This window comes from Sorex araneus, chromosome 5, assembly GCF_027595985.1.
Source record: "Sorex araneus isolate mSorAra2 chromosome 5, mSorAra2.pri, whole genome shotgun sequence".
Taxonomy (NCBI): Eukaryota; Metazoa; Chordata; class Mammalia; order Eulipotyphla; family Soricidae; genus Sorex; species Sorex araneus.
The window spans coordinates 140,191,736-140,216,695 of record NC_073306.1 but is presented as its reverse complement, the minus strand read 5'-3'; the positions used below and the strand labels follow the sequence as shown (position 1 = coordinate 140,216,695).

Genomic DNA, 24,960 nt, shown 5'->3' with positions numbered 1-24,960 from the left:
CTGTAGGCAAGGGGCTCACAAACGAGGGCCACAGAGGGGGCTGCAGAGATATGGGAGGCGACGGGGGGACGACGGGGGGGACGATGGAGGGAACCATAGAGAGCCACCGGGACCATGGAGTGCAGTGGGCTGGTGGGCAGGTGTGGCCTGCACAGAAGCTTTAATGCAGGGGAGCAGCAGGCGGGCACTCAGAAGCTGTTCTTGATGCTGGCTGCCACCAGCACCAGGATCTCCCCCATCTTCCTCTGCCAGTTGGCGATGTCCTTGGACACGGCGCACCACAGCTCCCCGTGCCGCGGCTCTGCGTTCTCACAGCGCCGGCGGACCTCCTCCCGTTGCTCCTGGGGAACAGCACACGCGGGGCGCGTGAGGAGCGTGGCTCTCCCCATGCAGGCCCGCCAGCCCACACCCCTAGGCTCTGCGGCCCTGCGCGGGCCCGTCGCTCACCTCTGTGCCATGCTGCAGCTCAAACTTGTAGAAGAAGGCCCAGGCATCCCCCAGGTCGGAGTCGATCTTCACTGTGCGGTGGAACCACTCCCTGGCCTTGGTGATCTTCCGCTCACTCCAGAACAGTCTGTGGGGAAGAAGGCGGGGCCAGGAGGGTCAGCAGACACAGGCACTGGCCGCTGAACCCCCGAGTTCAGTGTCTGCTCCCTCAAGTGTCTGACCAAATAGTTCCTTTCAGGGCTGGGGGCACCTCGCAGCGCTCGGGGGCCAGGTGGTGAGGGGACTGCACCTGGGTGAGCCGTTCTGAGTTTTCTGGGTACAGTGCATGACAGGTACGTGGCCTGGGCTCAACCTCCAGTGACCACTCCCACCACCATCCACACAGACAACAGGACCTTTAAACTCAAATTCCTCCAAACTACTGCTTTATTCCGGGTCAAATGCAAAGAGATAGAAGACAGAAATCTCACTGCTGTTACGGCACCCCTCTCCTGCCCGTTCCACGCGCCAGCAGGAAACCAGCCAATGCTAAGCAGATGGCCAAGCGACTCCCGAGACCAGCCCGGGGACAGGCCTGGATGCTGGGAGCCCTGAGCAGCCAGAGGGAGCAGGAGCAGGGCTGTTCCGCTCTGATAACTTGATTGTTTTTTAAGCCCTGTGGTCAGATAAACTGTGATTGAAAGAGCATAAGCCCAGATAGCAACACAGGAGCGCTACGAGGAGGGGCTCACTTATCTCAGCACAGCCTTTTACGAGGCTTTATGGCTCCCCATTGAGGGGCCCCTCAGCAGGAGGCGGGAGCCCTGGGCCGCCCCAGCAGCACCCTGTGGGCTCCCCAAAACCTCCCTGCGAGGCCCTGCCCAGACGCCTCCATGCACAGCATCCTCTGTCCCCCACAACCCCGCAAGAGAGCGTGTGTCCTCACGGGGCTCGCTGGGCTGGGCTGAGGCTACACAGGGGATGCCCTGACACCACACAGACGTGCTCTGAAGCATAATTTGAATTATGGTGGGTCAGTCAGAATGTCTGTGTGTCCTGCAACCCAGAACCCAGAACGTGACCCAGAGGTGGCAGAGCTGGGGGAGAGGGAGATGGAACCCACAAAGCCAGGGACCCAGGGCCAGCGGCCCACCAGGACTCACGCACTTGGCCACTGCCAGCAGCACGTGGGGGTCGTGCTCACACTTCTTCAGGGCGTCCACACTCTTGGTCTTCCTCTGGGGCCGGGCCTCCAGGAAGATGGCTTCAGACCACAGGACCCCTGGAACCAGACAAGAAGCCCATCACTGAGACCTGGGCACTGTCTGCTTGTAGGAAGCTCTGCCCAGCCATCAGAGACCACCGATGTGTACCAACCATCTGTTCCCTGGGCCTGTCTGTCTCTGGCTCCCCCAGAGCTACTGCAGTGTTGACAGCCACACCTGAGCGGTGAGCGTGGCAAAACCACCAAAGAGTGGCACACCCTGTCTACAGAAAGTCCTGTCTTGAGGCAGGAAGGTACAGCACAGAGGCTCTTGCCTTGTACAAGGTCAACCCAGATTCAACCCCCGGCACCGTGTCTAGGTCCCTGAGCACAGAGCCAGAGGTCTGAGCACTGCTGGTGTGGTTTAAAAACCGAAACAACCAAAGTAATCTCTGCGTGTCTCCAACCCTCACCCCTCCTCACCGGAGCTGGGGCACTCCTGCAGCGCCTTGGCCATGAGAGTGTTGGCGATGTTCTTTAGGCCGGCACGGTACTCCAGCCTCACCGACTCCAGCCTGGGGAGAGTGAGAAGTCCCAGCTCCGCCCTGCCCCATGCAGCGCCCCGAGGAGGCTTAGATCCCCAGCAGTGCCGCTAAACCCACACTTCCCGCAGACCCTCCGAGGAGAAGGTCACCCAGCCTCGCCTGGGTCACCTCTGCTCCCCCGGGACCCTACCTGCACATCAGTGCAACTGAGGCTCAGAGTTAGCCCCAGGTCCCAGAACTCACCAGAGACCAGGGTTCTTGGGATTCTTCAGGCGAGATTTCTCCAGAATGGCCCGAGCCCGGGTAAGCTGCCCGATCTTCTCTTCCAGCCGCGACAGCAGAAGCCACAGAGGTGTGGAGTGAGGACACTTCTTCAACTGCAGCAACAGAGGCAGGGTGCCACGCCAGGGGCTGGGGTGAGCAGGCCCGGCCCCATGCTGAGGGCTGCTCACCGCCGGCTGCAGGCCCCAGGCACCCCCTGGCACCCCCCTCCTGGAAGGCTCACCCCTTGGTTGTAGGCCTCCCGCGCACGCTCCGTCAGCCCCTCCTGCTCCTCCACCTGCCCCTTCATCATCCAGAGCTTGGGGAAGTCCTCATAGTGACGCAGCGCCTCCTCGCACAGCTCCTGGGCGGCGGCGATGTTGCCCAGCACCCACTCCAGCTTCACCGACTTCATGAACACCTGCAGGCAGGCACGGCACCACTGCCCTGGTGACAGCGCACCCCCGCCCGCCCCGCACAGCCCTGTCTCCTGAAACAAAGACGCTGGGGGAAAGTCCCCGAGGCTGCCGCCTGCGTCTGCACGGGCACCCTGGGCTCACCCTGGCGGTGGGTGCGCTGCTCCGCGCCTTGGCCAGCAGCCTCCTGGCACGCTCGTACTCGTTGTTCTCCGACTCCAGCTTCACAGCCGCCAGCCAGATCTCCTCACTGTTGGGGTTGGCCTGAGGCGAGCAGAGGCGAGGCTCAGAGGGGAGTGGGCAGGGCAGGCTGCGCGTGACCAGAAGCAGCCGCCTCGCGCCGTGGAAGGACAGCCTGGTCCAGGCCCTTTCCGGGCTCCCACGTGGCAAGGCTGACCCACTGGACTCAGGCCACCCTGCCGGTGGCTGCAGCCCCCTCTTCTCTGAGAACTCCAAACCGACACGTGTCTCCCCGTCCTCTGCAGCCAAACCAGTGCACCGCGCGGGCAGGACAGAAGGATGACTGGTGTGGCAACTCTGTCTCAGGCTCCAATCTGTCACAGCCACGGTGGCAGACGAAGCCCTCGGTGCTGGTGGGGAGTGGGGCCTAGACTGGGGACAGTGTCCACTAGCAGCCTGACTGGCCAGTGGAGACAAGCACACTGCTGAGCCCCCCAAGGGCGAGTCGGGCATGACCACGTGCCAGGAAAACAGGCTGCAGAAGACTCCGACTGACAGTCCCACGAAAGGGGGGGCTCGGGGAGGGACACTATTCTCCAGGGCTCCTCTGGCGTCCCCCTCGTGCCGGGCGCCACCTGCTGAGGAGCCCTAACCCTATGGGCCAGCACCTCTCACCCACCTGGAAGGCCAGAGCCAGGATGCTCCTTGCTGCAGGCACATCCCCTGCCAGCCACTTGGACTTGGCCCCCATGAGCCACAGCACCTCTGCTTTGGGGCAGTGGGCCACGGCCCTCTGCAGGAGCGCTTCCAGGGACTCCCTGCAAGAGACACAGGCCACTCAGCAGGGCGCCACAGCCATGAAGACAGTTACTGCTCCAAAGTTCGACACCATGGATGATGAATGATTGACCAGTTTTTACGACGGGGAGAGTGTGGGGAAATCTTTTCTTCATAAAGGCCCCACAGCCAGCCTCCACGAGGTGCTACAAAGCAGCGCATTGTTCACACAGCAGGGCCGACAGCCCTTTTACAGCTGTGTGTCCCGGGCAAGCGATAACTCCACAGTCTGGGTGACAGGAAAACCTTTTCATCTCTAGCCGCAGATCAGCAGATAAAGACAGTGACCCCAGGAGTGTGCTCCAGTACCCAGAGAACTCGGCTGCTGGGTCACCCTGGACAGCCTGTGCAGACACTCTCGCAGGGGGGTCGGGGCCGCCCTGCAGGAACCTTGGAGCCCAGTCTCCAGCCCTCCCGTTCTGCACTGGCCTGACAAAAGGGCGCCAGAGCCAGGAGGGGCACCGGCCAGCACCCAGGTCCCTGGAGGCCTGCAGAGGATGACTTCAGGGGGGCTGGCCAGGAAGCTGCTTCCCCAAGGAGTGTAGCCCAGCAGCAGCTCTGTGGCAGGAGTTCAAGAGCTGACCAGCAGCGCCCAGGGAGCCTGGCGCCCTGGAGAACCAGCGGGGCCCCTGCCCACCCCGCGCCGGGGCTGGAGCTGCCGTCCCAGGCAGAGGAGGGCCCGTGTCACGCAACCGCCCACTCACACAAGAAATCGCCAACACCTGATTTAACAGGCAGCTCTGGCCAGTGGGGAAAACCGAAAAGGTTTTTTCAATTAAACAGCACAATTAGAGAAAATTGTCAAAGACCTCCTCAGAGCACAGAATCCAGCCCCATCCCGGAGCAGCCAAGCATAAATGAAAACCAGGCACCCCGCCTGCACTGCCAGGGACCATGTGGCACCGAGGTGTGGCTCTGCCCCACTCACTGCAGGCAGCCCTCAGGCACCAGCGCCTGCTGGCTCAGCGGCAGGCGCTGGCAGAGGCCCTGGCCCTCAGCAGCTTACGGCCAAGGGCGTGCCTCTACCTTTGCACACGTGCAGCTCTGCCCCGCAGACCGACGCCTTCTTGCCTACCTGGTGCCGTGATTCTTCTCAAAATAGGCTGCGCGCAGCCACACGCTCTTCTTGCTGGGGAAGACCTGCAGGGCGTAGGCGTAGATGGCCCGCGCACACTCCAGGGCACTGTGGGCCACACACTGCGGAGAGACGAGGCGTAAAGACACAGCCCACGTGCAGAGTAGCTCCCAGGGCTCTGGCATCTGTAGCGGGTAGGAGCCCTGGGTTCTGTCCTGGCACCACTCCTGGGCACCACCTGGTCACCACCCAAAGCACAGCAAGCCCTCAGGGTTTTGGCCCCGGTGGTCGGGGGCTCACGGAACAGTATCCCATGGCTGCTCAGCCAGCGGGAGCCCAGGCAGAGGAGGGCTGGTGCCCACGTAGCCCAGCTCACACTGTCTGCGTCCTCCATCCACGTGTGCTTCCGGTCCTCCTCCTCGATCCCGATGCCGATCACAGCACGCATGACTGCCTGGCAGGTGGCCACACTCCCAGCCTTATCACACTCCTCGGCATCCTGGGACAGGGAAAGCCAGATGACATGTGCCTCCCTGAGGCAGATGCTCCCAGGCTCCCCATGGCCCCCAGCCTGGCTCACGCCACCCCCTTTTCTTTTGTTTTTGGGCCATACCTGGTGTGCTCAGGGGTTGAGAGCATAGTGAAGGTTAGGAACCGCCCTGCCCGCTGTGCTTCCCCTGGGGGGCCCCTCTCTGCTGCACAGCAGGACTGGGAAGCACTTGACCAGCCCCTGACGACAACAGAAAGTGCCTACGTGCCAGTCTCCCTCCCTCAGCACCCTCTGCAAAGGCCTCCAGGAGACAGACAGGGTCAGCAGAGACCCACGTGGCAGAAGCTTCAGGAGCACTGGCATTAGGACGAACGGACAGACAGACGGACAGACACACACGCGCGAGCGCGCATGCGTGCGCGCACAGATTGCCTGGTCACCAGAAGATACAGACACATACAGTGCCATGTGCTGTGAACAACTCCAGGAAGCTGCCAAAGAAGCCCAGGCTGTCCTGTGTACGAATGCTCACGAGTTACTCCAGGGCCCTTAAAATCACGGGGCGCCAGCCACACTGAAGCACGTGCTGACACACTTGTGGCAAGAGTAAGGGCAGCTGTGTGTGGACACAGTCCACCTGCGGTAGTTAATGATGCTACCCAAACAGATGCACATACTGAGACACTGTGACACCCCGCCCCGCCCCCCCCCACCGCAACTGTGCAAGTATACACAGCCCAGGGTCAGGCAGCTGGAGAGACCCAGAGTCAGGCTCTGGAAAAGTGTGGCAGAGAAAGAGTGGCCAGGGTGTCAGAGCCTCCCCCTGCAGAGTACAGGACAGATTGTGAGCGGTCATCATATTGGAGGACCAGCCACACGACCAACAGAAAACAGCCCTCAGGCTCACAGGCTGTACAGGCCTCACAAAGGGGCTGCCTTCTTTGGAGGGGGTAGTGGGGAACCCTATTATGTCTTAACAGATCACTTGGTGGACCCAGGCGATGTGAGGGACGTTAGTAGGGCCTGAAAGATGAGACTTCTACAGTGCCAAGGTGGACCCCAGTGCCCCACACAATCACAGAAAATGTTCTACTGCTGCGCCTAGTATCACTGAGGAACTTCATTTTAGGGGTGGGGGTGCCACACATCTGGCAGTGCTCAGGAGTGGCTCCAGCATTATGCTCAGGGCTCACTCCTGGCAGTGTGTAGGGTTGTAGGAGCGGTGCCCACGGCTCAAACTAGGGTCGGACGCTTGCTAGGTAAGAGCCTAAACCCCTTACTGTCCTTCTGGCTCTGCAAGGAGGCCCGAGCAGCGTTCAGGCCATCCGGAGGCCCCACTGCAAACTCTGCTAACTTAACTGGGCCAATGGCTCAACAGAAAGGCCCAGACTGCCCTGGTGGTGAGATGGATACTCAGTGCCGGGAACTGGACTTGGGCCAGCCCATGAGGGGTCGGGGAGGCAGCACAAAGGGCTGGAGTGCACATTTGATTCCTGCCCCATGTTCCCTATGTAGCACTGGACCAAGGATCACCAGGAGTGGCCCCTGAGCACTACTCAGGAGAGTTAAAAAGACCATCACTGTATCTCTGTCATCCCGCTGTTAGTCGATTTACTCGAGCGGGCACCAGTAACGTCTCTATTGCTCCCAGCCCTGAGATTTTAGCAGCCTCTCCTTACTTGTGTTTCCCAATGATTGGAGGCTCTTTCAGAGTCAGGGGAATGAGACCTATTGTTACTGTTTCTGGCATATCGAATACGCCACGCGTAGCTTGCCAGGCTCTGCTCAGAAAAGACCATACTTAGAAAAAACCAGTATTTTAAAAAGTGCCCTGGATGAGGGGCTGCAGTGACAGTATGCGGGCAGGACACTTGCCTAGCTTGCAGCTTGCAGTTCATTCCCCGACATCCCACATGGTTCCCCCAAGCCCACCAGGAGTGATCCTTGAGCACCACCAAGTATGGCCCAAACAAAAACAAGAGCAACACAGATGTGATGAAGCAGAGGACAAATCATAGGAAAAAGGTTCAGTGACGCTTGACAAGGCAACAGAAATGACTCAAAGCTGAGGGGCAGGAAAGAGAGGACAGCAGGGAGAACGTCTGCCTTGCACGTGTCCAACCAGGTTCGATATCTATTATATGATAGAACCATCATATAGTTCCCGAGGCCCACCAGGAGTACAAGAAGTTAGCCCTGAACACAGCCGGATGTGGCCCCCAAACAAAAAAAAAAAAATAAGAAAAGAGATTTCTTGGAAAATACCCAGAGCACCAATGAGCCATATAAGCTCACACCACATTCACTGGGAATGACACTGCCCTTAAGAACAGGGAGATTTGGGGCTGTGACCTGATGTATTCTAAGACTATAAGCACCTCGAGGGGCTGGAGAGATAGATACTTGCCTTGCATGCACCCAACCTGGGTTCAATCCCCGGCATCCCATGTAGTCCCCTGAGCCCCGCCAGGAGTGATACTAAGTGCAGAGCCCAGAGTAAGCCAAGAACACTACCAAGTGTGGTCCAAAACCAAAGCAAAGCAAAACTGAGAAACCATCTTTCCGGAAAGATGCTCAAAGACCTGCAGCCTGGGGCCCCACCTCCAGCACTGAGGGTCCCTGCAGAGAAGCAGAAGCAGGTCTTGAGCACCGCCCGCTAGTGTGGCCAACACGGAACAAACAAAAAGAACAGAGACCAGAGTGGTAAGACAGCGGGCAGGGCATCTGCCTTGTGGCCAACCTGGGTTCGATCCCTGGCATCCCAGATAGTCCCCAAGCACCACCAGGAGTAATTTCTGAGTGCAGAGCCAGGAGTAACCCCTGAGTACTGCTGGTGTAACCCAAAAAGAAAAGAAAAGAAAAAAAAAGAAAAACAGCAAAGGACTCCTTTCCCTAGTGCTTATAAGTGCCAGTGATTTCTCTAAATGTTAATGGAATAAACCCCCTTAACACAAAACACAGAATGGCTGGCTGGATAAGGAAACACTATCTGACCTGCCGCTGCTCTAAGGCAAAGACTGGGAGGGGCCTGGAGGGAAAGTACAGAGTACAGAGGGTACTCTCGTGCCTTGCATGACCCCCGGGAGTGATACCTAGGCATAATCAGGTATAGCAACCCCCAAAAAACAAGCAAAAAAAAAAAAAGAACAACAAAAAGAAAAGGGTCAGGGAGAAATGGGGGATGGGCCATGCTTGTTTCAGACAGGAGAGTTCGGCTTAAAGCGGCAGTAGGGGAGATGGGTGTTACCTACTGATACCTACTGATCAAGGGAAATTGAATACTGAACCGTATCGAGATACAGGCATCCAAAGAAGAGGAAGCAGCGGAGCACTACAGCCGTGGCAGACAGCCCACGCTAGCCCTGAACAGATCGCCCAGAGGGGACTGTCGGGAGACAAGAGCTCTCAGCCAGGACTAGACGGTAGCGTGAAAGAGGCTCTACCGGGCTCCCCATCCCTCTCTCAGCTGATGGGACATTCTCCAGGACAGACGACAGGCTGGGCATGACATCACAGAAACAGAGATACATCAAGGACCTTTGCAGAGCTCAACACCATACAGGGCCAGAGAGAAAGCACAGGGGTAAGGACTTGTCTTGCACGCAACCGACCCCGTCCTGATTTCCAGCACTGCAAATGGTCCCCAGAGCAATGCCAGCAACCACTGCTGAGCACAGAACCAGGAGTAGTCCCAGAGCACTGAAAGGTATAGTCCCAAGCCACCCCTTCTAACCCCCGCCCAAATGACAACGCACAACCTTGGAGACTAAACATACTGTTATGTAAGGACTGGGTTGTTGAAAAGGCAATCAAAGGGAAAACAGATTCCTGGAAATGACAGTCTGGAGAGAGAGCACCGGCCAAGCCGCTGGTCTCGCACGTAGCTGGGCCCCACGCTCAGTCACCATCACATCAAGGATGACCTGGAGCGAATGACCCCCGAGCCCAGAGCTGTTGTGCTGACCCCTTCCTTCCTCCAACTGTCCCCCCCAACAAAAGAGTCCTGGAAATAAACGAGAACAAGGACAACAGTGATGCACCTCTGCAACACAGAGGAGCAGGGCAAAGGGAGAAGTTCCGAACAACACTGGCATCAGGAAATGGGGGGAAAAAAAAAACAACTCCAATCCATGACTTGAATTCATATGCAAAGAAACTAGAGCAAGGACAAATGGAACCCAAAATTAGGAATAATAAAAACTAAACAAAAATCAATTCCATAGAAACTAAAAAAAGTAAGAGATATATGAAATCAATGATTGGTTTTTCAGACACATGAACATCATGAGATCGGTGATGGAACACTATATGTCAAAAACTCAACCATGAGGGGCTGGAGTGATAGCACAGCGGGTAGGGCGTTTGCCTTGCACGCGGTCGACCCAGGTTTGATTCCCAGCATCCTATATGGTTCCCTGAGCACCGCCAGGAGTGATTCCTGAGTGCATGAGCCAGGAGTAACCCCTGTGCATCGCCGGGTGTGACCCAAAAAGCAAAAAAAAAAAAAAAAAAAAAAAAAAAAAAAACACCCTCAACCATGAACACTGTAAATCGTGGTGCTTTAATAAAATAACATTTTGGGGGGGGGCAAGAACAACTGCTTACTAGACTCTCAGGAAGAAAAAAGAACTCTAATACAGTATTTCTCTGTATAACCTCCAGCATCTACAAAATTTTTTTTTTTGTCAAAAACGTGGGATATGACTGTTATAGTTTTATTTTGTTTTACTGTAACTTAAGTAACAATGTGAAGCTTAAAAACAACACAGGTGCTGGAGATAATATAGCTTATAAGCAGGGCACTTGATTTGCACATGGCAACCTGCATTCATTCCCTAGTCCCCAGTTGGTCACTCGAGCCCTGCCAGGAGTGGCCCTGAGCTTAGTCAGGAGTAAGCCCTGAGCACTGTCTGATGTGGTTCCCAAGCCAAAAAATAAAGCACAGAAGGAAGGGCTGGGAGTGTGGGTCAGTGGACTTGGAAGCACAGGACCTGGGCTTGACCCGCAGAGACAGAGGCAAGGTGTGAGCAGGGCTCTGCGGGCAGCACCCCTGGCTGGACGCAGGCCAGTCCTGAGATCCACCCAGTCACCACCACGTGCCGCTGCTGTCTGGGCCTCCAGCCCAACACAGGCCGTGCGAGGCACCAGCTCAGCACAGCCAAGTGTGTCCGACCCCCTCAGTTACAAGAGGCAAGACACAGAGGTGAGGCTGCACGGTCACACGTCAGGGGGACACCTGTGGCCTTCCACAGGCAGCTCAGGAGTCGGGCACCTTACCCCATGCCTGGCGCCTGAGACTCCACACTCGGGGCAGCCCCCAAGTGTTCCTGCCCACACACAGCAGGAGAACAAACAGCAATGGGGGGCACTGGTCCCACCCTTCCCAGGAACAGGAAGGCGCACAACTGAGGGGCTGCCTGCAGGGAGGCCCCGCACGATGGTCCTGAGGCAGTGCGGGCAGCCGGAGGGCAGAGTGGGGCTCAGCCTGGCCCCCACAGGCTGCCAAGTGAGGAGTCCCTGCTCAGAGGCCCACCAGAAGACCAGGAGACCTTCTGAGTCTGCCGGAACAGCTCTGAGACAGAGGCTCCGCCCCTCTCTGCCGGCTCCTGTGTCCACTGACAATGGTGCCGCCACCCACTCAGCACCAGTCCTCGCCCCCAAAAAAGCCCTTCAGAACCAACTCCAGGAAGCACTGAGGCTTGGTGGGAAGTTCAGTGTGGACAGTCCCTGTGCAGTGAGGCCTGGGCACTGGCCACCCCAGATCCTCACCTGAATCCACTGCTCACGGTTTATCTCCACGCCATTGGCCCGGAGCGAGGTGATGGCACGGTCAATGATCTTCTCCACCATCTGGGTGTTCCCGTTGGCTTCCTCCAGCTTGGCAGCTGTGATCCAGATGTGTCGGTCTGTCGGGATATTCTCTCGGGCCTTATTTAAGACCTTGCGGGCATTCTCGTAGGTCTCTAGTCTCGCCAGAGCAAGCCAGAGCTGCAGGAAGACAGCACCAGGGGGTGGGAGCACGGAATGGGAGCACCCGTCAGAGCAGGGCTCTGAGGGGGTCTGCTTCACACTTGCTCAGTGATCCTCTGGTGACCATAAAAAGCTCCTTGTCTGGGGTACACAGAGTGCTAGACTCATGCCAGGAATCGGGGACAGGCAGGCAGACCTTAGCAGCTGACTCAGCCATTTCATCACCAGAACAGGCATGGGCCCTATTTGTTTTCAGGGAAATGAATCAAGATTGATTCCGTTGCAGATTTCACAATGCCCCATATGGTAATTAAAGACATGCTGGACGACCATGGAAACAAGAGCTGTGAGTGCTATGAGCTCGAAGGCCTGAAGGAAGCACAGCCTGACTAGCCCCAAGGCAGGGTGAGCCGCAGGAACACAGCCCCCTCCGCTGGGCCCACTGAGGAGTTGACGAGGCCGGGACTCACCTCCACACTGGTGGGGCAGCACTCGACAGCACGGCTGAGCATGATCCGAGCATCTTCCGGCTCTTCCAGTTCAACAGCCGCCTTCCACAAGCGAACCGAGTTCGGCACATGCTCAAGGGCTGGGCAAGGTCAAGGAACAAAGTAAGGTGAAAGGGTGAGAGAGCAGGGCTGAGTCATTGGGACAACAGGCGCATGGGGTCTCTCAGGTCTGAGGCGAACACACACACACAGACCCAGAAACGCACCACATGCATGAGCACTGACGAAGGAGGAGCTGGAACTGGGAGGCCCACACCTTCTCTGCTCCCAGACACCTCTGAACACACGTGAAAATGAAGCCACACACACTGGACCAACAGTGAGTTCCCCACTAGAAAGGGCCCCCAGGGTGCAAGCACAGCCACCATCGAGAGAACAGAAGAAAGCCGATGAAGGGTCTGCACCTGCCTGGCCACTATGTGTCCGAGGGTGCGCGAGCAGCACCAAGCTACACACAGCACATGCCAGCAGTCTTGGCAGTGATGCACACACGTACACGCGCACACTCCTCCCATATACACCACACAGACACATTCCTATCTATGCGTACACACCCATGCACATGCACACACACGCACACCCCTCCCATATACACTACACACATTCCTATGCACATGCACACGTGCGTATAGACAGGCAGCCAACATGCAGTGACTTCCCAAAAAAGGACAGACTCCCACGAGGCTTCATGCAGTGCAAACTCCCAAACGCTTTATGTCAGATACAGCTGCTGAGAAGCACAGCCCAGGGGCCATATGCAGAGCCCCAGTGAGGTACTAGGTCAGGGCAAGGTGTGGCCAGACCCTCTTCAGCCCCTGATTGTGGCAGAGAAATAGCCTGACAACCATGGCACTCCCATGGCAGCGCCCATAGAGTCCTCACGCTCTGCCATCACTGACTGTACCCAGGCCTCTAGGGGTCCCCACAATGGAGACAGACTGGGAGCATCTCCCTGGCGTCCATCGCAGCAGCAGCCCTTGCTGAAATCAGACGCTGCCAGTATGTTCTCAGCAGCCCCCTCCCCAGGCACATGAGGTCAGCTGAGTATCCCATGAGCCAGAGCTGCCTTGTGCTCAGCTACAACAGAGCGATCTCCACCAAGAAAACAACGCTGTCCTGCAAACACTCTGGACAAGTCTGAGGGCAGCCTGGGTGCCACGTTCTGTCCACCTGGGTGCAGTATCCAAGCCCAAGAGAAAGCAGAGCCCAGGACCTTCCCTGTGAGGTTTGAGGTGGACTGGAAATACAATCCTGTAGCACTGCCCTCAAGCCACCACTTCAGGCCTGTCCCCTCTCCAAGTCTGAGGGCAGCAGAAAAGGAGCCGAGGAGCCTGGTGGGGGGCAGCTTGGGGTGGCTACAGAGACACCAGATCATCCATCAGCTCAGATGGGGCATTGAGCAGAACTCGCCAAAACAAATAATGCCAATGCCTAGAGTTTAATGTGTTTACTGCTGGGGGAAAAAAAAGCATTTTCCTCGCTAAAAAATGAGAAGCTGGTTTTTATAAACCATGACAGGTACAACATTCTGCCTGATCTCTCTGAGAGGGGCGCTGAGCTGCCACCAGAACCACAGCACGTGGTCAGAGTCCACGTGTGGGAGGCCACACCGCAAGCCTCCTCCCTCAAAGGCATGCATGCCCAAATGCTAGGAATGCATCTATAGGGGCTGCCCTGACTGCGACATGGCCTATGAAGAGGATCAAAGTCACACTACTGCATGCTCTGGAGACGGGAGAAACCCCTCTGCTGCGCCCAGCGTGCTTCTCGGACGCCAAACTGTGGGGCACGCTTCTCCCTGCTCCTGGCACCCAAGGGAAAACTAGCTCCCAAGGGACCGACCATGAACTGACCACACCACCTCAGGGCCCACCCACCCCATCCCACTGTCCAGCCATGGCAACCTGGAATCCAATTTTTTTTAAGGGGTGGGGTGGGTTTGGGCCACACCGGCGGTGCTCAGGCCTGACTCCTGTTTTTGCACTCAGGAATCACTCCTGGTGGTGCTTAGGGGACCATATGGGGTGCCAAGGATCAAACTTGGGTCAGTTGTGTGCAAGCAAATGTTCTACCTGCTGTCAGACTCCAGCCACAGCACCTCAGGGCCCAGCTAGACCAGTTCAGTCAGGCCATGGTACCTAATGATCCAGTTACAGCACCCAAGGGGCCCTCAGAGGAGCTGAGCGGCCAGCGTGCAGTAGAGCAGGAAGGGTGTTTCCTGCCTTGCATGCAGTTGACCCAAGTTGGTCCCTGCCACGCCATACGGTCTCCAGAGCACCCCGGGAGTGATTCCTGATTGCAGAGTCGGGAGCGCAGGGTATGGCCCAACCACTTGCCCTCCACGCCCCCCCCCCAAAAAAAAAGAGCTTCTGAAGGAGCCCTACTGTCTTGTGGATGAGAACCCGGACACACAGCTCATTTCTGGTCCCAATGCAGGAAGAGGCAGGGGAGTCCCGGTTCCTTTGTTGCTCAGGCAGACACACTGCTTAGGCCCCAGGACAGAGGTTCCCGGTGCAGTAAAGGTCCCTGCCATCCAAAGACCCAGCGAGGCAGCACCTCCTCTCACGCCCAGCACCCCCGTGCTCCTGAGAGCAGCCAGGCTTCCACACGCAGGTCGGCAGCTCACAGGCTCACCTTTCCGAAGAACTCGCTTCTTGGCGCGGATGTCTGTCTCCAGTTCTGCTGCTCTGATATAGATCCTGACAGACTGCGGGAGGTGCCGTACGGCCTGGGCTACCACAGCCTTCGCGGTGTCCCCAGGCTGCAACCTGGCAGCTTCTAGCCACACGTCTTCACTCTGTGGGCGAAAGGGAACAGTAGGCAGCAGAGGCACTCCTGGAAGTCACACAGGGACAGCTATGTGCATCCCCCACCCCTGCAGGACAGGAGGAGTCAACAGGGCCCTGGGTTGACTATTCAAACACAAGCCAGAAACACACCTGCAACACAGAGCCCCCAACAAGGCAAAGGCTCCAAGACGAGCTCACAGCCTCAGCCTCTGCTCAGTCCCCATGGGCCTGGGTAAAGAGCCCAGAGCCCGTCTGGGAAACCGACACAGAAGAGGCGGCCCCGGACAGAGAGCCTGGAGCAGGGCTGCTCGCCCTTCTGTCCTGGCTAGCACTCGGGAGGCGACCCCCACCTTGTCCAGAGTCCCCCAGTCACCACTTAGAGCAGACACCTAAAAGGCGTCAGAGAACCTGGTAAAGGTGGTCCTGGAACACTCATGAACATCAGGGTGATTTCTAGGGTCTCCCATGCGGGACGGAGCCAATCAAAGCTGCTCTTTCCAGGGAAGCCTCTGGCCACCTCAGCAATATGCCAGTGGGCATGCGTCCGCTCCATCCCTGCAGAGAAGCCCTTTCCCTCTTTCTGCTTCTTCCCCTCACCTGTCCTGTCTTCATTAACTCAAACACAGAAGCATTCAGGCTTCCGCAAGGAAATGGGACCAGAAGCTGGAGTGACAGCAGTGAGGAGGGCACCTGCCTTGCACACAGTCAACCTGGGTTCCTGGGAACCTCACATAGTCCTCCAAGCACCACCAGGAGTCATCTCTGAGTGCAGAGCTGAGAGTAAGTCCTGAGCATCACAGGGTGTGGCCCCAAAACAAAATAAACCCAAGGAACAGGGCCACACCTCACCTTGGGACACATCTCTGTCCCCTTCATGATAAGGTTGCGAGCTACTTGCAGCTTCCCGGTGACCTCCTCCAGGCGAGCTGATGCGATCCAAGCTGGTGGGTGATGAGGGTTCGTCTCCCGAACAGACTTGAGGAGCAGCCGTGCTTTCTTGATGTCACTATGAGGGAGCGGAAGCAGTGTCAGGAGACCACCCTGCAGGGTCCCAGCCGAGAAAGAAGGCACCAGTGCAAAGACAGGACACGCAAGCTGCCTGCCATGGTGTCCAAGTGGTAAAACCAATTCAAATCTCTGCTACCCAAAATAAATAAATTAATTAAAAAAACTGGGGCGCCAGAGCAACAGTACAGCAGGTTGGGCACTGGCCTTGCATGTGGCCAACCTGAGTTCAATCCCTGGCATCCCATACGATCCCCAGAGCCCACCAGGAGTGATCCTGAGTGCAGATCCGAGACTAAGTCCTGGGCACCGCTGGATGTGGCCCCAAAACCCAGCCAAAAGCCCCTCTGCCCAGCGCAGATGTCGACCTGTGACAGCCCTGGTGACAGCACCGAGCACCTGAGCAACTACTGGGGAGGGTGCCGACCTTATAGGCAGCAGACCCACTTCTATCCCCAGCATCCCATATGGTCCCCCAGCCCCACCAGGAGGGACTCCTGAGTCAGGATCCAGGAAGAAGCTCGAGCACCAGTGGGTGTGGCAAAAAAGAGATACAAAAATCTAGAAAACCAGAGGCACACTGCTTCACAGTTCAGCATGTGCAGGAATCTGGAATGAAACAGACGATACAGTCTCTGCACACCCCAGCATCATGGTGTCCACGGTGTGGAGTGGACAGTGTCCCCAGGACCGAAGAACAAGCACTACTACTCAGCTATATCTTGCACAAATACAATGTCTGCTTTTGTTTCTGGGCCACACTCTGCAGTTCTGGTGTTCGATCGAGCCTGACTTCCTGCAGAGGTGCTCATCCTGCATCCAAAATTTGTATTTAAAAATAGGGGCGGTTGGGGCTGGAGTGATAGCACAGCGGGTAGGGCGCTTGCCTTACACGCGGCTGATCCGGGTTCAGAGTCCCAGCATCCCATATGGTCCCCTGAGCACTGCCAGGGATAATTCCTGAGTGCAGAGCCAGGAGTGACCCCTGTGCATTGCCGAGTGTCACCCAAAAAGCAAAAAAAAAAAAAGGGGGGGGGGCGGGGTGACAGTACAGTGGGAAGGATGTTTGTCTCATATGTAGTTGACCTGGGTTTGATCCCCAGCGTCACATATGGACCCCTGGGCACTGCAGAAGTAATTCCTGAACGCAGAGCCAAGAATAATCCCTGAACATTGCTGGGTGGGTTCTAAATGCAAAAGTGAAATACAAACCCCACACCAAAGGCACACCATACTGTTTCCAAGAGCCCCCAGGTCTGAGGCTGGGGCAACAGCACAGCGGGTAGGACGTTTACCTTGCAAGTGGCCGACCCGGGTTCAATTCCCAGCACTCCACAGTCCCCCAAGCACCGCCAGGAGTAATTCCTGAGTGCATGAGCCAGGAGTAACCCCTGTACATCGCCAGGTGTGACCCAAAAAGAAAAAAACAAAAAAATAACAAAAAAACCCCAAGAGCCTCCAGGCCCTACCCCAATTGCACGGTTCTCAAAGAAAATAAGACCAACATCAGTACTCCAGCCCTTGCTGGCTCCAGGCACTCACTTGATGTCCCCACCATGGGTCGGAATCATGGAGTTCAGATCTGTCAGGTAGCCTTTGGGGTCAACAACGGTCTGCCCACTCACTGAGTCAGACACCTGCACGGCAGAGGAAGACCAGTCAAAGGGGCAGAAGAGGATAGAATGCCCAGTCCAGAACCAGCACACGAGATCCCAGAACCAGCACACGAGATCCCCAAACCAGCACACAAGATCCCAGAACCTTTCCCGCCCCAGCCTGTATACAGGAAAATAAGAAAATCCAGCTACAGGGTTCGGATCATGAACTTCGGCTGTGAACAACCAAAATTTATATAACATTAAAAGCATCCAGGTCGGGGCCAGAGCGGTAGCACAGCGGGGAGGGCGTTTGCCTTGCATGTGGCCAACCTGGGTTCAATCCCCAGCATCCCATATGGTCCCCAAGCACTGCAAGGAGTAATTCCTAAGTGCAGAGCCAGGAGTAACCCCTGAGCATTGCTGGGTGTGACCCAAAAAGAGGGGAAAAAAAAAGCATATAAGTCTCAGGAGAAAAAGTCTAAGTGAATGGAAAGGCAACCTAAAAAAAACTGAAAGCCAGCAACAAAAAGTAATTATTCAGGGGCCGAAGCGATGGTACAGTGGGCAGGGAACCTGCTTTGCATGTGGGCAACCCAGATTCAATCCCAGCATTCCATGTGGTCCCCCGAGCCTGCCAGGAATAATTCCTGAGTGCAGAGCCAGGAGTAAACCCTAAGTATCACCAGATGTGACCCAAAAAACAAAAAAAATAAGAGGCTGAAAAAAAAGGGTGACTATTCAGGGCTGGACCCATTTATTTTGGAACCCTAGCACCAAATACGACCTGTGGCCCTGTCTAGAGTAATCCCAGAACACAGAGCCAGGAGTAAGTCCTGACTAGGTGTGGCCCAAACTCAGGGTTCCCAACTACTCTTATTCTAATGCGCATACTGCACAACATCACAAAACTCTCCAGGTATGTCTTCAGTCACCACACCCAAAGCTTCTCTCACATGCAGCTGATCCCAGCACTGCACATGCTGCCCCAAGCACTACCAGGAGTGACTCCTGGACACAGAGCCCAAAGCCAGCCTCAGTACCGCCAGGTGTGGCCCCAAAACCAATACAAAAGGAAAAACCAAGGGCTGCAGTGGTAGTACAGCCGGTAAAGCATTTTTGTTTTGTTTTGTTTTGTTTTGTTTTTGGGTCACACCCGGCGATGCACAGGGGTTACTCCTGGCTCTACACTCAGGAATTACCCCTGGCGGTGCTCAGGGGACCATATGGGATGCTGGGATTAGAACCCGGGTCGGCCGCGTGCAAGGCAAATGCCCTACCCGCTGTGCTATCATTCCAGCCCCCCGGTAAAGCATTTTTTGACTTGCACACGGCCACCCTGGGTTTGATCCCAGACATCCCATATCCTCCAAGGCCCCAGAAGTGACCCCTGTGCGCAGAGCTAGGAGTAAGCCCCGAGCACCACTGGGTGGAGGGGGCCCCAAAGCAAAATAAGAAGTCAATGAAAGATAAGTACAATATGGACACAAAGGGACTGAACTACAGCTCAGCTGTCCTGTATGTGCCCAGTCCAGGCTGGATTCCTGGCACCCAGAGCCAGGAGATGGCCCTGAGCACAAATGGGTGTGTCCCCCAAACAAAACAAGATCCAGGCCAAAGCTGCAGGGAAACAAAGCCTGAACAGTGTACAGGAGAGAAATAAAGGTCTTGCTCGAATACTTAGAAAATCCACAACAGGGGTCCTGGGGTGGGTGGAGCATGACCTGGCTGAGCACTGCAAGGAGTGATCCCCGGACCAAAGCAATGCAGTGTGGCCCACACAAAATTTTTTTTAAAAAAAAGAAAATCCAAATCAACCACAAACTAACCCCCAGAATAACAAGTTCTATAAAGATTTCAGGATATAAATTATCACAAAAATGCCAGCTATAGGGGCCGGAACGATAGCACAATGGGTAGGGCGTTTGCCTTGCACGCGGCCGACCCGGGTTCAATCCCCGGCATCCCATATGGTCCCCCAAGCACTGCCAGGAGCAATTCCTGAGTGCAAAGCCAGGAGTAACCCCTGAGCATTGCTGGGTGTGACCCAAAAAGAAAAAAAAAAAAAACAGCTACAGGGCCACAGCGATAATACAGTGGTAAGGGCGTTTGCCTTGCAGGTGGCCAACCTGAGTTTGATCCCCAATATCCCATATGGTCCCCCAAGCCTCAGCAAGAGTGATTCCCGAATGTAGAACCAAGAGTAAACCCTAAGCACTGCTGGGTGTGGCCCTAAAACAAATAGAAATTTAGGGGCCAGAGAGATACTACAGCAGATAGGGTGCTTGCCTTGTACATAACCAACCTGGGTTCGATCCCTGGTAACCCATAGTCCCCTGAGCCCACCAGGGCGACCTGTAAGCATCACTGGGGGTGGCCCCAAACCAAACACTAAAAAATTTCAAAGCAGGGGCAGAGCAATAGTACAGCACGTAGATATGGTTGCCCTGGTTCAATCCCTGGCAGCTCACGTGGTCCCCTGAGCATCATCAGTGGTGATCCCTGAGCACTGCCAGGTATAGCCCCAAAACAAATTAATTAAAAATGGATGAGAACCATTTGTGAACATTAGTTTTATCATCAGAAAACAAAAAATTTCTCCAGCCCCAGAACATGAAATACAGCACAGCTCCCACCTGGCCTCATTCTCACCTGGCTCAGCCTCATGTCCATCAAGGTGTTCCTGGCTTGCCCGATCTTCCTCATGTCCAGCTCCCCTGTGCCGGGTGTCATGAGTCCAGGGGTCATTCCGCCCGGGTAGGGAGTGTTCAGTCCACCTGGGTAGGGCGTGTTGAGGCCTCCAAATTGCTGGGGGAGTGAAAGGAGTAAGAAGGTTCAGGTATCCAGGTGAAAACACCTTATCCTCCTCAGCACCGTGCACTGCAGAGCCGTACAGAGAAGCTGAACGCAAAAATGCTGACACAGGGGGCTGGAGCGAAAGCACAGCGGGGAGGGCATTTGCCTTGCATGCGGCCAACCCGGGTTCGATCCCCAGCACCCCATATGGTCCCCTGAGCACAGCCAGGGGTAATTCCTGAATGCAGAGCCAGGAGTAACCCCTGTGTATCACCAGGTGTGACCCAAAAAGGAAAAAAAAAGCTGACACAGCCCCCCCCATGCCCACACCCCCCACATGTCCATACATCCCCCACACACCCCAATCCACATAACCCACCCACACACCTCATGCCCCACACCCTCACATATTCATATACCCCCACACCACCCCATCACACCCCACACACCCCTACATGCCTACACAAACACATGCCTATACAAACATGTCCACACACCTACCTGCCTGCACACACACACCCACCCCCGTACACACGTGCACACACCACCCCCATCTGCCATCCAGGCGGGGGCACATTCCTCTCCCTCTGAGGCACTCACAGTCTGCCGGGGGTCAACTGAAGTATGGTTCTCTCCAGTCTGTAAGTGTTTAGCAAAAAAGCTGTCGGGAACAGGGGTGAGTTTCTCGTAGCGCGGGCTCCGCTGGCGCTTGTTCCTGGCATCACCCACTTCAGGGATGCTCAGCCACTCCTCCTCGGTGACCTCTGCCAACTTCCTCTGGAAACACCCGGACACCAAGTATCAATTCTCTGGCAGAATTTCACAAGCACGAGTAAAACTATGTTCTCTCTGATCCTGAGACCCCCCCAATCATCACAATTTAGAATTTGGATAAAGAAAGGCCATTTACTCCTTTGTATTATTGTTTTTGGCCACACCCAGCCGTAGTCTAGGGACGGGATCACTTCCAGCAGGGCTCAGGGGACAATATAGGGTGCTGGGGCTCAAACCTGAGTTGGACATGTTTAAGAAAAACAATTTGCCTGCTGTACTCTCTTTCCAGCCTGGCATCTGTTTGCTTGAGACAAGCAAACAGATGATCTTCTGTACTTACACTCAAGTGTAAATGGTTCCATCAAAGCTGAGCAGACAGCTCAGAAAACCTTACATACGCTTCAGTTAGGTACAGAGAGAGGTAATGGGGTGAGGCCCAGGTTCAACTGCCCATCACATGATCCCTTGAGCACCACTGGGAGCAACGTCGGGCACAGGCAGGAACAGACACCCAAGCACTGCTTGGTATAGCCCAAAATTAAAGAGAAAAATTATAAAGGAAACAAGTTCTTTGTTCCACCTTTCTCTGGTGGGGGAAGAGGCCTCTAGAGCAAACGTAGAGCAAAGCTAATGAAGGCAGCAGTCAATTCTCTATGGTCAGAGCAGAGAAACTAGGAATGGCTAGTATTCACTCACTTTGAGATCTGAAAACTGCTGTTGGATCTTAGGGCGTTCCATACGGTATTTCTCAATTTCTTCTTTCTCCCTTTGCTCCCTGCCAAGTAAAAGGTAGTCGTTAAAAAGACCAAATGTTCAACCTGAAACAGTCATTTCTAAATACCTCTTAAGCCTCCAAAAGAAACAAACCAGAGTCAGGAACTGAATCATGCACATTCTGACACACGTTCACGACACAGTCCAACTGTCTACCCAGCAAGGCATGCTGAAGTTTCAGTGCATCTGAACACATGTTCAGAGGATTCACCACACGGCCAGAGAGCTAGGACTCTGGTCAAGTGTGTGTCTTCCCACAGCTGACCCAGACTCAACCCCAGCACCCCCCAGGGCCCCCCAGCACTGCCAGAAAGTGATTCCGAAATGCAGAGCCAGAGCAAGGCCTGAACACTGGCAGTGTATCGCCCTAAACTCCACCACAGGAAAAGTGCTCACTACTTTAAGATCCCAAAGCCAGGCCAGAAGACAGCACAGGAGTCAAACGCCCCCTTCTCAGCCCACGGCCCATCTCACACGGGCAATGAGTGCGTTGCTGCAACCTGGGCAATTCTGGGATGCGTCACAGTCACGTATGTTTACATGAACAACACAAAGGGGAGCAACTCCCAACTACAGCCACAGGACAGAAACTGGGAACCCCAATGAGCACTGTGAGCACTGCAGGGACCTCCACAGGGAGCACAACCCCAGACCATGCATGTCTCGCGAGAGCTGCAGAGCCAGTTCCATACCCAACAGCGAGGCCCCCAAGGTGTGGCCCCAGGGCACACAAGCCCAGCATGTGTACCACCAGTCACCCTGGGGACAACAGTCACAAGGGGAGGCAGAGGCCAGAGACTGCTCAGGAAGGAGCTGTCCTCCTCGCTGCTCAGGTCAGGGGCGCCCTGGCCACAGCAGGTGTCCCCGTATGCCCTCTCAGAGCTGCCTAGCTGCCAGGGGTCTCGGCAGGTTATATCTGAACAGAGGAACAGAAGGGGCCAGAGTGACAGCACAGCAGGGCAGTGCCCGCCTCGCACACATCTCACTGGATTTGATGCCCAGGGTCCCACATGGCCCCTGAGCCCACCAGGATGATGCTTGAGTACAGCTGGGTGTGGTGCCCCACTCCCTATCCTACCCGCCCCCCGACCCAAGAAACAGTACCAAAACCCAGACAGATTACGGATCAAGTGAGCGGGAACCAGAGGCGGTGGTGGGCAACAGCCCCTGCAGCCTGGCTGTGTGCAAGCCGCTCAGCAGTCTCAAGCTGATGTGGCTCAGGAACTCAGGGCCACAGGCTCCTTCCACCTCCACCCTGCATGAGCACTGCAGGCAGAACAGGCTGAGCACACCCAAGAGGACAGAAACTGCGTGATGATCCAGGTCCTCTACTAAAGCTCATTCCTCAAAAAGTCAAAGTTAGGGGTCAATCAACAAAGTGCCCAGAACACAGCTACTGCGAGACAAGCAAACTGCTGGGCCAGAGCTCAGCGCAGGAGCCCCACGGGAGGAACATGCCTGCCCTCACTGCCCTTCCCCAACCCCCCAGCCCCAGGAGCTGCCAGTGCACGTCGGCTGCCGCAAGTACCCACACTCCCCGAGGAGGGCACAGACCAACGCAGGGCTGGGCAGGCCCCCGGAGCCCCGTGCCGTGCTCTCCAAGTCAGAAAGAAGACAGCGAAGTGTTTTACCTTCTCTCTTTTCTTCTCTCGTCCATCCTTTTATCCAGAGCTGCATAAATAGCATCCGCTTCCTCGTCATCTTTCTCGTAAGGGCCGCTCGAGAAGAGGCTCCCAGCATAGCCGTTGAACTGAGAACCAAACAGCACACTCAGAGGCCTGTTTCTCCTGCAGCATCGTCTCAGAAACAAGAACACCTCTGCTGGTACACTGCTTACTCAGCAACGCTCATGGCCGGACAAACCCAAGCCAAGGGCTGGTCCAAGATGGAACCCTGAGGCAGAGCTCACGCTGGCATATGGGAGGCCCTGAGTTCCACACATACTCCAAACCCCACAGCAAACTGAGGGGTAACCAACGGATACTTGTCCAAAGGGCCCAGAGCTGGGCTGGAGAGACAATACTGTAGGAAGGAGACGTGCTTCGCATGTATCTGGCCGGGGATTGATCCTCATCACCCCACATGGTCCCTGAGCCCCACCAGGAGTGATCCCAGAGCACAGAGCCAGGAGTAAGCCCTGAACACAGAGAAGTGTGACAACCCGACAACCCCGCCCCCCGCCTCCGCAAATAAACAACAAAAAAAAACACGATAGAAACAAAAGGGTTCAGGACAGGTGAGAGCAGAGTGCGCACAGCTGGAGACGACAGACACGCAGGAAAAAGGGGGTTAACACTGCAGGTTCACGGCGCTGCCAATGAGGTTCAGTGACCTCGCAAGTCAAAATAGACACGGGGGGGGGGGGGGGGCGCTAGAGTGACAGTACAGCTTGCCTGGCACGCAGGTGACCTGGCACCCTACGTGGTCCCCCGAGCCTGCCAGGAGTGATCCCTGAGGGCAGAGCCAGGAGGAAGCCCCGAGCAACCCCAGGTGTGGCTCAAAAAAGAAAAACAAAAATGGTGGGAAGAAACTCGTGAAAAAAAAAAAATCAAGAGGACGCCGTTACTTCTGTAGGCTCCCTGTACGTGTAAGTGCTCCGACGTCCATTGGTTCCTCGGCGCAGGGGGCCGACCCAGATGGGCCGAGCGGAAGGCAAGTGCCTGCCCGTCCCTCGTTCCCCCCTTTTGGGGGGAACCGGTGCCAGCTCCCGCCGGGCTGCGCCCCCGCCCTCCCCAGGCGCACCGCCCACCTCGTCGTAGTTGGTGTCATTCAGATCCTCGTCGTCGTCGTCCGCCGCCTGGCTCTTCTTCATCTGGTCCCCGACCGTCCTCTTGCCGGGCGGCGCATGGCGGTCGTCCACGGGGTCGTTGGCGTCGCGAGCCGGCCCGATGTCCGAGCGGGTGGTGAAGCCGGTGGCGCTGCGGGGATGCAGGGCCGGGGCGGCGGGCTCAGGGTGGGCGCCCCGCGGGCCCGCCGCCCCCGCCCGCCCCCGCGGCCCGCGCCCGCGCTCACCCCCGGCCCAGCCCCGGCACGTAGCCGAGCGGCGCGGGCATGCCCAGGAACGGCTTCTTCTTCTTGTTCATGGCGCCGACGGCCTCAGGGCAGGCGCTGGACGCGGCGGCCGGGAGCTGCTACTCCCGCTCGGCGCAGGACGACGACGCGCGGCCCGCGCCCCGGAAGCGGACCCGGGCCGGCGCGGCCCCGCCCCCCGACTTCCGGCGCCGGGCCCCTCCGCGCGGCTCCCGAGACCGGAAGCAGAGCCCGGCCGGCCGCAGCCCCGCCCCCGACTTCCGGCGCCGGGCCCTCCGCGGGGG

The 24,960-nt window shown here is 56.5% G+C and overlaps 1 protein-coding gene across 1 annotated transcript; it reads right to left on the bottom strand.

Annotated features, from left to right (window-relative positions):
• Positions 1-120: 120 nt before the first annotated feature.
• On the bottom strand, positions 121-24,852 carry PRPF6 (pre-mRNA processing factor 6). The gene is made up of 21 exons (XM_055140069.1): positions 24,659-24,852; positions 24,396-24,564; positions 23,278-23,396; positions 21,569-21,647; positions 20,699-20,875; positions 19,955-20,110; positions 17,250-17,344; positions 15,552-15,708; positions 14,548-14,710; positions 11,875-11,993; positions 11,204-11,422; positions 5,321-5,443; positions 4,945-5,066; positions 3,712-3,850; positions 2,997-3,116; positions 2,681-2,857; positions 2,419-2,552; positions 2,114-2,205; positions 1,594-1,708; positions 448-574; positions 121-341 (listed from the first exon to the last, which is right to left on the bottom strand). Exons 1-21 carry the CDS (start codon positions 24,727-24,729, stop codon positions 189-191), a joined length of 2,826 nt encoding a protein of 941 aa, XP_054996044.1. The 5' UTR covers positions 24,730-24,852; the 3' UTR covers positions 121-188.
• Between the last annotated feature and the right edge of the window lie 108 nt (positions 24,853-24,960).

Excerpts from the sequence above, each read along its gene's own strand:
- PRPF6 (XM_055140069.1), bottom strand. The coding sequence starts at position 24,729 with ATGAACAAGAAGAAGAAGCCGTTCCTGGGCATGCCCGCGCCGCTCGGC. Across the intron at positions 21,648-23,277 it reads GAGAGAAGAAAAGAGAGAAG|GGAGCAAAGGGAGAAAGAAG; the intron begins GTAAAACACTTC and ends TTTACTTGGCAG. Across the intron at positions 2,858-2,996 it reads GCAGCGCACCCACCGCCAGG|GTGTTCATGAAGTCGGTGAA; the intron begins GTGAGCCCAGGG and ends GCCTGCCTGCAG.